This window comes from Canis lupus, chromosome 22 (assembly GCF_048164855.1).
Source record: "Canis lupus baileyi chromosome 22, mCanLup2.hap1, whole genome shotgun sequence".
Classification (NCBI taxonomy): domain Eukaryota; kingdom Metazoa; phylum Chordata; class Mammalia; order Carnivora; family Canidae; genus Canis; species Canis lupus.
Window position 1 is genome coordinate 2,089,765 of NC_132859.1, and position 15,166 is coordinate 2,104,930.

Consider the following 15,166-nt stretch of genomic DNA (forward strand, 5'->3'; position numbering starts at 1 on the left):
CTTTTCAGACTATTTTTAAAATATAGTTTTCCCAAGATCTGACCCAAGAACAATTGACATCAAGCAACAGTTGAGAATTCATTCTAAGATCAACCAGGACTGAAAGAAGAGATGGGGGGAATCAGGCAATATTATATTTATTATAGTGTCTTAAAAGAATATAAGAGATCATGTTCTCAAATGTTTTACTGTTCTTTTAAGAAATTATAATATTCAAAGAAACTGCTTGTTTCTAAGTCAGTAAAAGGATGAAACAAAAGAGAGGCAAGAATGATAGCCTTTGTTTTGAGGGAAAACTTGAATTTTTTTTTTTTTTTTTAGAGAAAGAGAGAGCAGAGCACAGGGTGGTGATGTGGGGGAGGGCAGGGGCAAAGGAGAGGGAGAGAGTCTCAAGCAGACTCCATGCTGAGCACTGAGCCTGATGCTGGGCTCAATCTCACAACACTGAGATCGCAATCTGAGCCAAAACCAAGAGTCAGAAGCTCAACCAATTGCCCCATCCAGGTGCCAAAAAACTTGCATTTTGAAGAAATTTATTTATAAGTGTGAAATGCATATTCAAGCAAATGGGTCTTAAATCTGTCTTCTTCTCTTAAGTCTAATATAGCATCACATTCAGAATTTTTTTATTTACAACTTTATTTAATTTTATAAATAGATAATACATTCATATGATCAAAATATTTTTTAAATATCATACAGTTGAAATTGTTACATTGATGTTCATAATATAAATAGGCCCATAATATTCCTTACTTTTAATATCTTTGCCTGATTTTGGTAAAACTGTTACCTTGGCTTTATAGACTGAGTTGGTAAATCATCTCTAGTTTTTAGTTGTTTAGAAAATACTGTATAAAATTAAGATCTTTTGTTCCTTGAAAGTTGGTAGAACTTGCTTGTAAAAAAATCTGGTGTTTTCTCTGTGAGAGGGCAATGCTCCAATTTCTTTAATTGTTATAGGACCATTTAATTTTTTTGAGTAAGTCTTGGTAAAATATTTTTCTACTAGTATGTCCACTTCATCTAGAATTTCAAAGTTGTTGGCATAAGGTTGTCAACAGCATCCACTTTCATTTTATTTATTTTTTTACTCTTTATCTGTAGTCATTGTCCCTCCTCCATTGCTCGTGTTTTCTTTCGTCTTCTGATCAAACTTGCCAAAAGTCTACTTTGTTGGTTTAGGAAAATATCAATGCTTTGTTTTGTTCATCTTCTTTATCATCTTTATTTTCTATTTCACTGACTGCTGCTCTTATTTTTATTTTTTTTTCTTTTAAATTCTTTGAGTTTGTTGTTTGTTCTTTCCTTCTTATATTATTATTCAAATCTATACATCTCCCTCAAAACCCCTCCTTGGCTGTATCTCACAAGTTTTGCTATACAGTGTTCTTAATGGCTTTCTTTAGATATCTTACATTCATTATAATTTCTGATTAAACCCACAGTTATTCAGCAGCATATTTTTACAAAATTGTGAATGAGACAAAGATGCCTACTATTTTATTCTATTCAAGATTATATATGAAGTCCCAGCCAGGACTGTGTCATGAACCAAAAATTATGAGTAGTCCTACTGAAGTCTGATGGAAAAAAGTGAACAAAGAAGAAAAAGAAAAATCTAACAAGCTTTCAGGCAAAAGAATGAGTTACCTTTAAAGGAAAAAGGATCAGAGCTACAGTAGACTTCTCATTTGTAGCAGTGAAAGCCAGAAGTCAGAGAGAAAAGAACCCAAGAATCCTACACTCAGCTGAGATACCATTATGTCCATCAAGCTGAGAATTACATTTTGTATTTCTAAGGTACATTTATAACAATTGATCATGTACACAACATAAAGGAAAGCTTCACAAATTCAAAAAGTTATTATAAATCACATTATTCAGTCAGAATAACCCCAAGAAAATAACTCCTTCCCCAAATAATTAACTATTTAGAAATTAAGAAGTATACTCCTAGATAAACCCTTTCACCAAATAAAAAAATTAGAAATTAGAGTATTTAGACACCATTGAAAAGAAGAATAATTCATATTAAAGATATGAGATTGAGAAAATTTTACACCAAAGAAAACTTTACTTCCTTAAATGTCTCTACTATTAAACAAAAAAAAAAAAAGATGAGAAATAAAAGAATGAAATATTTCCTTCAGAAGTCTGAAAAATAGGGGTGCCTGGGAGGCTCAGTTGGTTAAACATCTGCCTTCAGCTCAGGTCATGCTCCCAGGGTTCTGGGGTCCAACCCCAAGTTGGGCTCCCTGCTCAGTGAGGAGCCTGCTTCTCCCTCTCCTCCCCAATCGTGCTATCTCTTGCTCTCTCTGTCTTTCTCTCTCTCAAATAAATAAATAAAATCCTATAAAAAAGAAGTCTCAAAAATAAAAACATACAAACAAAAAGAAACTAGAGATAGGAAATTAATAAATATAGAAGTAAAAAATAATGTTATGGAAAATAAAATTAATGGAAAGCATTAAAAAATACAAAGGTTGGGGCAGCCTGGGTGGCTCAGTGGTTTAGCGCCGCCTTCAGCCCAGGGCCTGATCCTGGAGACCTGGGATCAAGTCCCACATCGGGCTCCCTGCATGGAGCCTGCTTCTCCCTCTGCCTCTGTCCTGCCTCTCTCTCTCTCTCTCTCTGTGTGTCTCATGAATAAATAAATAAAATCTTAAAAAAAAAAAAGGCTAGTTGTTTGAAAAGACTAAAAAACAAAGTTTTGCAAGCCTGATAAATAATAAAAGACAAAACAAAAGCACACAAGATTAAACACCAGAAATCAGGCCTAGCCATAGATAGAGGAAATATGTGAAAATAAGAATTTTGGGGCTCCCTCTGCCAGGCTCAGGGGTTTAGAGCCTGCCTTCGGCCCAGGGCGTGATTCGGGGTCCCAGAATCAAGTTCCGCAGCAGGCTCCCTGCATGGAGCCTGCTTCTCCCTCTGCCTATGTCTCTGCCTCTTTCTCTCTCTGTGTGTGTGTGTCTCTCATGAATAAATAAATAAAATCTTTTTTAAAAAGGGTATTTATGATATTTAGTTCATTTTAATGCAAAACTCTGATAAAATTAGTTTCCCCTAATAACCAAAAATTTATAAGCTAATCTCACTTAGTAGTATACATGTACCAAATTTATAAATAAAATATAACCACGTAGCAAATTATATATTTAAAAAGTTAAATGATGTAGGGTTTATTCCATAAAACTAAAGATGTTTCAATATCAGGAAATTCAATAATACTAATCCATTTTACCAGTTAGTTAAAGGGGAAAAAATACTATTATATCAATAGATGCTTAAAGGCTTTTAACAAAATTCAAAAGCATTTCATATGAAACATATAAGTAAAATTGGAGTAGAAGCAAAATAGTTAATTAAAAATAAATGTCTACCAAAAACATCATATATAATTCCAAGTGGCAAAATACCAAATAATTTAAATTAAAATCAGGAAGTAGATATGGATGCTCAATGTTATCATTATTATTTAACACAGTCTCAGGGGTTTAAATGAATTTAAAAAGATATGAACAAGATAAGAAAATAACAGATGTAAACACTGGAAAAATAGATGAACTCTTTTTCAGGGGTGTTGGGGCAGGCAACATAATTGTAGAATTAGAAAATCCAAGAGAGGTGCACCTGGGTGGCTCAGTTGGTTGAGCATCTGCCTTCAGCTTAGGCCATGATCCCAGGGATTGGGGCTTGGGATTGAGCCCCTGTCAGCCTCTCTGTTCAGTAGGGAGCCTGTTTCTCCCTCTCCCTTGTCTGTCGCTCTACCTACTTGTGTACCCCCCCCAATAATTAAAATCCTAAAAATAAAAAAAAGAAAATCCAAGAGAGACTAGTAAAAACACTAGAATATAAGGATTTTATAAAGTTGATGGATAGAAGATAAATACACAAAAAAATAGCCTTTGTTTATTCTATCAACAAATACCAAGATTTCCAATCTTCTTCCATTTTCCTACTTAAAATTGCTCTTTTTCCTAAAGCCCTAAAAACTGATGATGATGGACAACTTGAGGGTATTTCAAAGAAATTTCAAAGAAATTGCCCCAATTTCAAAGAAATTGCCACAAAACTCATATATAGACAATCTTTGTGCTTGTTGCACTATGGGTCATTCAAAAGGATCATCAGAGACATTTAAATTACAAACCAGAAAAATTCATCTGATTCCCACTGCCTGTTCCCACTCTATCTGAGAATGCTTCAAACCTAACACCTGAAAATCTCACTGATAGTACTGGAGACTCAGACACTGGGTTTGTTATTTGTTCCAAGCATTAACCTATATTTATCTTTTGTTTCCATAAAAGTGCCTCTTATTAATTACCTGATTGCTTTCTCAATGAAATAGTCTATATGATGGCTAACATCACTTGCTACACAATTAAGGCCTTCAGGGACTCTCAAAATAGCATTACATTATTAAACACTGAAATAACTCATTCATAAAGCAGTTCTACAAAATAAAATGGTATTAGATATCTTAACCGCTGCACAGGATGAACACGTGCCATCATAAAAACAGAATGCTATGTATATATTCCAGATTATCACAAAAATCTAACAGGATTACTAAAAGATATAAATATTCAAATTGGCATTTTAAACAATCTCTCTCAGGGCATCTGCGTGGCTCAGTGGTTGAGCATCTGCCTCTGGCTCAGTAGTGACCCCAGGCTCCTAGGATTGAGTCCCGCATCGGGGTCCCCGCAGGAAGCCTGCTTCTCCTTCTGCCTATGTCTCTGCCTCTCTCTGTCTCTTATGAATAAATAAAATATTTTTAAAAAATAAACAATCCTTCTCTCTCCTTTAATAATTGGTTAAATTCCCAGATGGGAGGAGGATTTTGGTCAGCTATCAAAGGTCTCTTTATTGGGCTTCTTTTTCTCATAATAATTTTAATCATGTTTTGCTGTTTTTTCCAATGTCTCTCCACCTGGTGCCAAGATTCCTTCAGTGCCTTAACTTCAAACTGACAGATGATCCTTTCTACTCAAGGAGATTTACATAGGTTGTCTACCTTGGATTCAGCTGCCTCTGCCTCTGTTCATAACTCCTACATTCCCAACTGACTAATGTTGACCCATGGGTGGGGACATCTCTACATCCCTATTCATCAGGACAAAGTTACAGAAGATAAAATCTTCCACCCTCAGCAATCTTTAAAATTTAAGGGTCAAAATTGTTCAGGAGGTAAATGACGAGGAGAACAAAGGCAAGAGAAATGCAGCTAAAATAATTGTCTCCTTACAACTTGCAGCTCACTGATAAATCTCTGAGACAAGCAGAGTGTAACCCTCAAGGAACTCACTGCGGCCTTACTGTTGATATTTCATTGAAGACTAAAAGCAACCTTATCTTAACATTAGCTAGCCCTCCAAGATCCTAGAAACATTGCTTTTAACATGCACGAATTCCTTAGAGACTATCCCTAATTCCTACTAACTAAAAGGTATAAAAGCAGTTACTCCTCAAAATCCCAGTGCGGCTCTTTCTGCCCATAGTCGTGTCTCTCTACTATAATAAAAGCATCTTTTTGCACCAAAGAAATAAAAAAACAAATATCAAGAAGCTGAAATAGAGAAAATGATCCATTTATAGTAGATGCAAAAATGCAATAGTCATAAATTTAATAAGAATGACAAAGAAACATTCAAATAAAACTGAAAATATATTTAAAAACAAAAAAATTTAAAGAAATGAAAGGACATCTTATATTCTTGAATGAGAAGATTTTATAATATTAAGAAGACTTAGTATCACTAAACTGTCAATTCCCCAAAACGTAGTATATAAATATAATGCAATTCTAGCTAGAATCCCTGTTGGGATTAGAATTAAATGTAAGTACCTTAATGTTTATATGGAAGAATAACTGCTTGTGAATATGTAAGAAAAGTATAAAGACTGGATGAGAAGAATTTTACTAGGTATCTATTAGAGTCTTTGGATTGGAAGTAAAGCAAGGATCTTATAAAGTTCAAATCAAAGAATAACTCCTCCAAATATATATTTAAGAAAAACAGTAGAGGCAGAAAAGACTTACCAGCTATGAGAATATGCTAGTAAGTCATCATAATCAAACAAATATGTATTAGTGGTATATTAAATAAATTAGTTGAACAGAAGAGAGAACATACTAATCAATGCTAGCATGTATAAAATTTCAACATATGACAGATGATAGCTCTATTCAGTGGAAAGGATGGATTATTTAATATATAATACTGATAAAACCGGTTATCCATTTGGAAAGACTAAACCCTCATATCTCACACCATATAAAAAATAAATCTTACCTGTATTAAAGACTTAAATGTAGGAAAACTCAGGAGACTGTCTGTATAATTTAAGAATGGGAGGCACTATTTTAACCAAAACTAATCAGAAATAATTAAAGGCAGTGATTTGTACAAAACGAAAAACTTGGATATGGTGAAATTTACCATAAAAAGTCAATAAAAAAATTATACATTAGAAAAACAATTAAATAAAAAAATTAAATATAGATTATAATTACTACACTATACAAACTGCTCTTAAGAATTATCAAGGAAAATTCCAATAATGCAATCTATAAATAGGCAATCCATAGAAGGGAAAATTAAAATATCTGATATCTGCTCCCAGTTTATGTAATGAGTCCTTATTTTCCATTCTAACATCAGTTCCTTTCCAGATTTCCTAGTCTACAAAATGTTCCCATTATTAAATATTCCCAAGAAAAGAGGTTCAGAGCGCTTGTGACTTCCTTCGCCCCGTCTACTCAGTCGGGTGTTCACCTCCCTCGTCCTGGGTAGTCTGCTCAATCTTGGTTCTATCTTAGTTTTCCCATCTTGGCGATGGAGAGGACCAAGGAGACACTGGGACAAGCTTGAGCCTAGGAATCTGACTAGGTCTGCGTTCACTCCCTGCCATTTATCAGCTATGTGAAAACAGGCATGTTACCGTTCTAGGCCTTGATCCTCTCCTCTGCAAGATGGGATAATTATACCTGTTTTTCATAGTCACTGTGGGAATTGACAAAAGCAATTTATATACAGTGCACATTAGGACCTAAAAATGTTAGTTCCCACCTACTTCAGCTTCTTACGGTTAGTCTAGGCCTGGGTTACCAGCACAGATATTTTCTAAATGGCTACCCAGCTCCAATTGCTTGATGTCTGGAATACCTCCAATCACTGCTAATAGCTTAATTTTGCTAAAACACGGCTTATATTATATCATTCTCCTGACTACCAACTTTCAACGATTCCTACTGCCTTTAGGGAAAAGTGCAAATTACATAGCCTTAGTGCCAAGACACTTACTCCTCTGAGGTAGAAATTTAAAACTTTGCCCAAGGTGCCCAAAACACAATTTTTAATATTTTCATTTGGGAAAAATTAAGGAGTACATTCACTTAAGTCTCATCACTCTAATTAGCAGAACGGGAAGGGAAGATGGTAAACACTGATCACAGGCACAGTTATTGACGTAGTTACTAGTAATTAGGCATATTTGCAACATAAAATAATTAAAACAAGACTTTTTATAAGAGAAATAAAGATTTAGACATTTCTTATTATGGCTAGTTGCTAACAACAGCAAAAAATAATTTTCTTTTACCTACGACTTCTTTTTGCAAGTCATGGCATCTGGTTTGCAAGTTTACTTCCTGTTGTTTGGATGCCTGAATCTGCTGAGATCTCAGTATGGCTGCATCTGACAACAATTTCAGATTTTTCATTTCCTCTTCAAGGCATGTCTTATTTCTCTGGGACACTGTCAAACTTTTCTTTAGTATCTCTATTTCTGTAAAGAAAATTCAAAGTTTACTAATAGACAAAATTAAATCATAAATCATTTCCTCATAGAATGATTATTTTCTTTTAGGAAATTAATAGTTGAAAGTCAAGATGACTTTTCTGTCAGTATAATGACACCTAACCAAAAAATTTAAATTTAGTAGTTATTCTGAAAAAAATAAAAGGATTGTATCACTAAATGATGCATGAGAATCTTTCGCAGTTTAGCCTTGAAATCGTATTAAATGGCAATCCATTTTGCTTTTTAAATACTCACATATATGAATATCTGCATAATGTTCTGAGTTTTATTGAAATTAAATTGTTTTCCTGGCACCATGATTCAGAAAAGTAAATTTAAATGTGCTAGCATGAGCTGGTTGGGTGACATTTCTAGGAAAGTAACTAGGGTATATGCTATACAAATTATGAAGAAAGGCAGTAGGGGTGGAGAGGAATAAAAGAATGTAGTGTCCAAAACTAATAAATTTATGGGCAGAAAGTATTAGTTAATATACCTTAATGATTCTAGTAATACTCTGTGCCCTCAAAATGAGACCAGAATTTCATCATAGCAATCACTTGGCATTATTCTATCTCCTTAGATTAAGCTTAATAGAAATATGCCTTGACAGCATTATGTAGATTTAAATGTGCTAATTTTACATAATTTTGTGAGAAATGCATGGAGCACATTACCCTTTAGAATAATTATCAAGATCTCCCTTAATCAATCTCTTCAGCATGACTGTCTTAAGCCACTATTAAAATATTTTAAAAACCAGACAATAATGGTAAAGTACTATAAAATTTGTACAACCACAGTTTATTTGAATTGATGAGGATGTGACCTATATGAAAATATGGACAGTCTGCTTTTTCCGCTTGGCATCCCCTCCCTTGGTTAGCTTGTCCTGGGCTGTGTGATGGGTGTAGCGCGTGACTGGGTATCAGAGGAGTCTGGCTTGGTCTTAGAGCCACCACAGCAGAAGCAGCAGCCATGTGGGCAAGTGAAAACCAGAAGCAGACATCCCTAAGACAGACATAGCAGCAGGGGCAATGTGGCCTGGTAAGTGGTTACAGGAGAAGTCAGCTGCTAGGCCAGACGGGGCACAGAGAAGAGAATATGCCGATGAGTAGGATTAGGAACGTAGTCCAAGCAGAGGAATGCAAAATGTCTTTCTGTGGGTGACGAGTATGTCTGGAAGAGAACATGACCCTGAAGACGGATCTAGGGCATGAGCACAAAGGGTCTGGCACCTTCATCACTTTTAATTACTGCTCAAAATGGAAAACCTGGGGCAATAAATTGGCAGGGACCAAATAAGTGAGGTTCTACTATATTCCAATGATTACTTTATATGGGAATCTTTTTCCTAAGAATAACTATGTGCTTCTAAATATTTATGGATATGCACCTGTTTGTATGAGGAAAACTGCTAACACACTAGTGCATAAAATTTTAAAAGAAGAGAGTTTAAAAAAATATGGAGGTTGCAGTTTTTCCTCAGGCCTAAACAGTCTTCTTGGGTATTTCTGTATCAAGGTGGCTCCTTATGCTGAATAAATTGTCTCATATCCTAATCATATCTGTGTTTAAATCAGAATGACACTGCAGAGGAGTCTGCACATGCTGTCACCTATTTTTCATTTGCCAGAATAATACTGCTTAGGTTAGCAGGCTGACTCTGTAAGTATACACTACTATCTGTCTCGAAAATAACTGCTCGTGTCAACATGACTTTCTATCTGACATTAAAATAATAAGAATCTGCAATACAAATTTATTTGTAAAATATATTCTTAACACATGGAAAAGTACAGCAAGATTTCCAAAACAACAGGAACAATGTTTCTGACATGGTATTAGGAGAGTAAACTCAACGAAGGTGAAGTCAGTCACCCTTGGCAAATTACACATCCCTGTTGTTTGGCAATCCTGGTGTCAAATAGTCAATCCTACTTTCATCATTTTACAACTTCCTGTCAGTCACGTATCCCAATTTGGGGTTCAGAAGTTATCTCCATCAGATTAACCTATTCTGGTCGTTATACCCACCTTCTGTTTCCCCTGCGCCTCAGTACCCCCTATGAAGGCCTCCTGACCTCATACATCTGGCCTGCCACTGCTCATAGGCTACCATGGCCTGGAAATCTTTCCTGACCCAATCTGGAAGTGACCTACATCTTCCTGGAACTCGCACCAGCTATCCCATTTTTATTGCACTGATCATATGCATACATATGACCTACTATTAGACTGTAAGTTATTTTAGGTCAAGATAATATCTTACTCATTTTTTATGCCACCCACAATTTCTACCATGATGTCCTAGAAATGACAGGAGCTCAATACATATCTACTAAATGAGTAAAGTCATTGTTGAGCAAAACCCCTAGTTTCTGATATACCGGTTTCTGAATATTTTTTTTTCTTACCTTACCCTTCACTTCATAGGCAAGCATTTTGAGCCCCAGATTATTTAATGTCAGACTAGATAAGGTAGTAAAACACATAAGCAAAAGGAGCAAACATTTTTTTTTTAAGGAGCAAACATTCTTAATAAGATAAACAAATAGGCCTATCCTATCCCTAATCTCTTCAATTTTATGAAAAATGTGGGCTACATCTCTATGCCCAATTCAGAACTTGAATTTTAAAACTTCAAGAGCTATTCAATCAATAGTTACTTTGATAATGGAAGCAAATTGATTCTACTTAAAATAGTCTACCTTTAGTGTGGTGATTCTACCCTAAAAATATTTTTTTCCTGAAATTTCTGGAAAAATAAAATCCTGTGCTCTGGTTTAAGAAAACCTAATCTAAGAAAATTTGAACTAAAATATATTGATTACACAAAGAGAAATCCACTCCTTAGAGGGGTAGGAAATATTTCACTCATATCTGCTATTCAATAATCAACATATTTTGTCAGTAAAATATTAAGCAATGCCTTTTCTAGGAATATTGTTTCTTTTTTGGACTTTGATTTTAAGCCTAAATTTTAATGTGCAAATCTTTTAAAGTATCTCAAATAATGTTGTGCAATGTGTATGGGGTTCACTATATTTATTAGTTTGTTAGGGCTGCTGTATGAGTGGCTGAAGCAACAGAAATTGATTTTTTTTTCATAGTTCTGGAAGCTAAAAAGTCTGAGATCAAGCTATCAATTGGGTAAGTTTCTTCTGAGGGCCAGGAAGGATGGATCTGTTCCAGGCCTTTCTACTTGGCTTGGAGACACTTGGCTGTGTCTTCAAGACTCTTCCCTCTGTATGTATCTGTTTCCAAATTTCCTCTTTTTTATAAGGAACATCAATCACATTAGATTAGAGCCCATCCACTTTATTTCTTTAAGGACTCTAATTCCAAATGTAACTGTATTTGTAGTCCTGAGGGATTAGGACTTCAATGTATGAATTTAGGGGAGTGATAAAATTCAGCCAATAACACTACAGTTTAGAATACTTATTAGCATTTACATTGTGATTATAAATATGCAAAAAATAGATGAGCATGTGTTGGAATAGGAGATAAAATGAGAAAATGAAAATAATTATGTTAGGATAAAGGAATTAGGAATATGAATTAGGAGGTTATTTCACTTCTTATAAAAATGTTTCATGTTTTTTTATATCAACTTTTCAATTGAAGAACTATGCCATGCAGAATCAAATCATACCATAAAGATACATCCATGTAGATCATAAATAAAAGCTGAGAGTTTTTTTAAAAGTATTTGTCATTTAAAATGTTTGTAATACTGTCAAAGTTTATAGCTAATACAGGTTTTTCGCTTTCAGAAGAACTATCATACAATGTTAACTAATTTAAGTACAATTATTAGTATTACTCTTACATATTTCTTTATCTCGATAAGATCATTCTGTTGTTCTTAGTCCTGTTAGCCACATGGACTTAAAATTATTTTAGGTCATTATGTTCTCAGGAAATCTCTACAGTTTTAGACATTTCTAATAGATGTGATTTCATTTCATTATGGTTATAATTTGCATTTCCCTAATTGACTAATGATGTTGAACAATTTTTCACACGCTTTTTGCCATCTGCATATCCTCTTTGGTGAAATTTTTGCTGATATATTTTGTCCATTTCCTAATTACACTGTTTCTTTAAAATGTAGAGTTTTGAGAGTTTTTCATGTATTCTAGATAAAAGTCCTTTGTGTGGTCCACAAGTGTTTTCTCCTAATCTGTAACTTGCCTTTTCATCCTTTTACCAGGTCTTAGTGCAAAAGTTCTTAATTTTATTGAGGTTCTAACTATTAAGGTTTCCTATTGTACATCATGCTTTTTTTTTTTTTTTTTTTGGCCTATAGATAACCAATTACTCTAGTAATTACTCCAATTACTCAATTGTCTCCGATATTACTTTCAGTCAGTTAAAAAAGGCTAGGCTATCCTTCCTCCACTGAACTGCTTGCTTACCCTTGTCAAAAATCAGTTCAACATATTTATGTGGGTCTGTATTTTATATGTACATATATATTTAATATATTATTTATATATTAATAAATACATTTAAACTATAAGAACATTAATTTTATTTATTTTATTTTTTTATTAATTTTATTTAAGGCTACAAGCCTGCCACAAGAACACTTTAGGATAAATGTGTGGACATATGTTTTTACTTGTGGAGGGCATAAATATCTAAGGGAAGAATTTCAAGGGTCATTGGTTAGGTATATATTTAGTTTTATAACAAAACCTGTCAGATCTTTTTTCAAAGTGGCTATAGCATTTTATACTTTCACCAATTTGTATAAGAGTTCCATTTGCTTTCCTTTCTCACCAACATTTGCTATTCTCAAGCTTTTTCATTTTAACCAATCTGGTGAGTATGTACTATTGACATTTGCATTTCCCTTTTGACCAATAATGTTGAGCACTTTTTCATGTCGTTATTGGTCATTTGTATGTTTCCTTGTAAAGTGTCCATTCAAATCTTTTGGCCATTTTTGATTGGGTTTTTTGTCATTTTGTTACTGACTTGTTGGTATTCTTCATGTAACCTGGACAGCAGTTCTTTGACACGTTTTTCTAAAATATTTTTTCTGTCTGTGGCTTACCTATTCATTTTCTTAATGGCATGTCTTGATGAACAGAAGTTTTTAATTTTGATAAAGTCTAACATACCAAGTTTTAGTCTTTTTCTTACTTTTATGTCCTATCTAAGAAACCTTCATTTACTACCAATTTATGAAGATATTTGCTCTATTTCTTCTTTGATAGTTTTAGCTTTTATCTCTAATTCTATGATTTATCTTGAATTAATTTCATGTAGCAGTCAAGGTATATTTTGCCATATGCTTATTCAGTTGTTCTATCACAATTTGCTGAAAGACTTTCTCACATTGGATTGTTTTTGACACATTTGTCAAAAGTGAAGTAGTCATACAAATAGGATCATTTACCAGGCTATTTTGTTCCACTAATCTATGATGATCCATATGCCATAATACATAATAAATCTTAGAGACAGGTAACATTAATTTTCCACTGTTTGGATACCTTTAAAAGAGTTAGTGTTTATTAGCTTTTTAGTTTTATCTTTTTGTATTTATTTTGTAGTGACTGCTTTATGAATTATATATCTTTTAGTCTACATATAATATTTATCATATTAAATCACATAAAATATAAAAAGTGCAACTATTTGGATTTATTTACCACTTCTCTCCATCTTTATGTTCTAGTTGTCATAGGTTAACATACTTTATAAACCCTACGTATAATAATAATTCCTACTTTAAGAATATACAATTTTTTTAATTCAAAGAAATAGTCTTTCATACTTACTCATATTTATCACTTATGGTACATTTTAATCCATCCTAAGGGCTCTGGGGTTCTGTTCATTTTTTTTTCAAAGTTTATCTCTCCTCTTTAAAATGAATCTTTTCTATTGATCTATCTTAAATTCACTGATTTTTTTTTCTATAATCACAATATGCTATATAGGTCTATCCAGTAAATTCTTATTTCAGGTATTGTACTTTTCCATTTTGAATATCCAATTTTTAATAGTTTTTTGCTAAAGTATTCTATCTTTTCATTCATTACTAGCTTACTTTCCTTTATGTCACTGAACATAGTTAACAGCTAATTTGAAATCCTGGTTAGTCATTTATATCATCTGGATCAACTCAGTATAGGCCATGTTTTCCTGTTTCTTTCCAGACCAAGAAATTTGGGGTTGTATCCTGAACATTGAGGATGTTATGTTATGGAGACCCTGAAATCTCTTATGCTTGTCTAAAGGTTAGTGATTTTGGCATGGTTTTATTTTAATAAGCAGTTAACCTGGCTGAACCCAAACTGTAAAATACGTCTTCCCTTGGGTAAGCAGCAGCTAAAATATCAATTATTTTGGCTTTTGATGCGTTGTTTAAAATTTTCCCTGTGCACATGTATTTCAAGAATAGGCCAAAGATTTGGAAAGAGTTTATATGCAAAAATCTGAGCGCTCTCTCTGATCATCTCTTTTCTGGGATATTCTCTCTCAGAGGATGCCTTAATCTGTGTCCTCCAGTCTTTAAGCCAAAAACACTATAGATTTCTATCAGAGTCTTAGCTTCCCTGTATGGAACACACTGTACCCTGCCCTCAATCTAACAGCCTTAAACAAACAAACAAAAATAAAAAATAAAACCCCAGAGAATTTACCCAGTTCCATTATTTTCTTTTACAAAATATATCAGTTTCATAGAAAAATTATGCAGAAAGTACTGAGAATTTCCACATAACCTCTCTCCATACATGCACAGCCTCTCCCATCATCAACACCCTGCACCAGAGTGGGACATTTCTTATAATCAACGAACCTATACTCACACATCATAATTATCCCAAATTCTTAGTTTTTATTAGAATTCACTCTTGGGTTTTACATTCTGTGGGTTTTGACAAATGTAAAATGACATGTACCCACTATTGTAGTATCATATGAAGTATTTTCATTGCTCTAAAAATCCTTCAACTCAACCTATTCATATTTCCCTTCCACCTTGGCAAAAACAGATTTCGTTACTATATCCATAGTTTTGCCTTTTTTTCAGAATGTCATTTAGTTGGAATCTTATAGTATGTGGCTTTTTCAGATTGGCTTCTTTCACTCAGTAATATGCCTTCTCTCAATATTTGTCATTTCTTCTGTTATATTAACGATTAAGTTTTGGTCACTGTGCAGTGTTTTTAAGTAGTGATTTTGTCCAGAATTTATCAGTTACCCGAGGAAAGACTGATCCAACATGAAATACAAAGTCATGAACAGAAGAAAAAATTTAAAGTACAAATTGGCACATTGAACAGTAATAAACAGACTTCTGGTCACAGCTCCAGATAGATGTATC

General features: G+C 33.7%; 1 protein-coding gene across 10 annotated transcripts in view; it reads right to left on the reverse strand.

The window, feature by feature from the left end:
* Window positions 1–15,166, reverse strand: part of LEKR1 (leucine, glutamate and lysine rich 1) — a 170,536-nt gene that overhangs the window by 76,855 nt on the left and 78,515 nt on the right. For all 10 annotated transcript variants that reach the window (XM_072792166.1, XM_072792169.1, XM_072792168.1 and 7 more), the window contains one exon: window positions 7,615–7,800. In XM_072792166.1, the coding sequence (XP_072648267.1) occupies window positions 7,615–7,800 (186 nt within the window). The remainder of the gene's footprint in view (window positions 1–7,614; window positions 7,801–15,166) is intronic.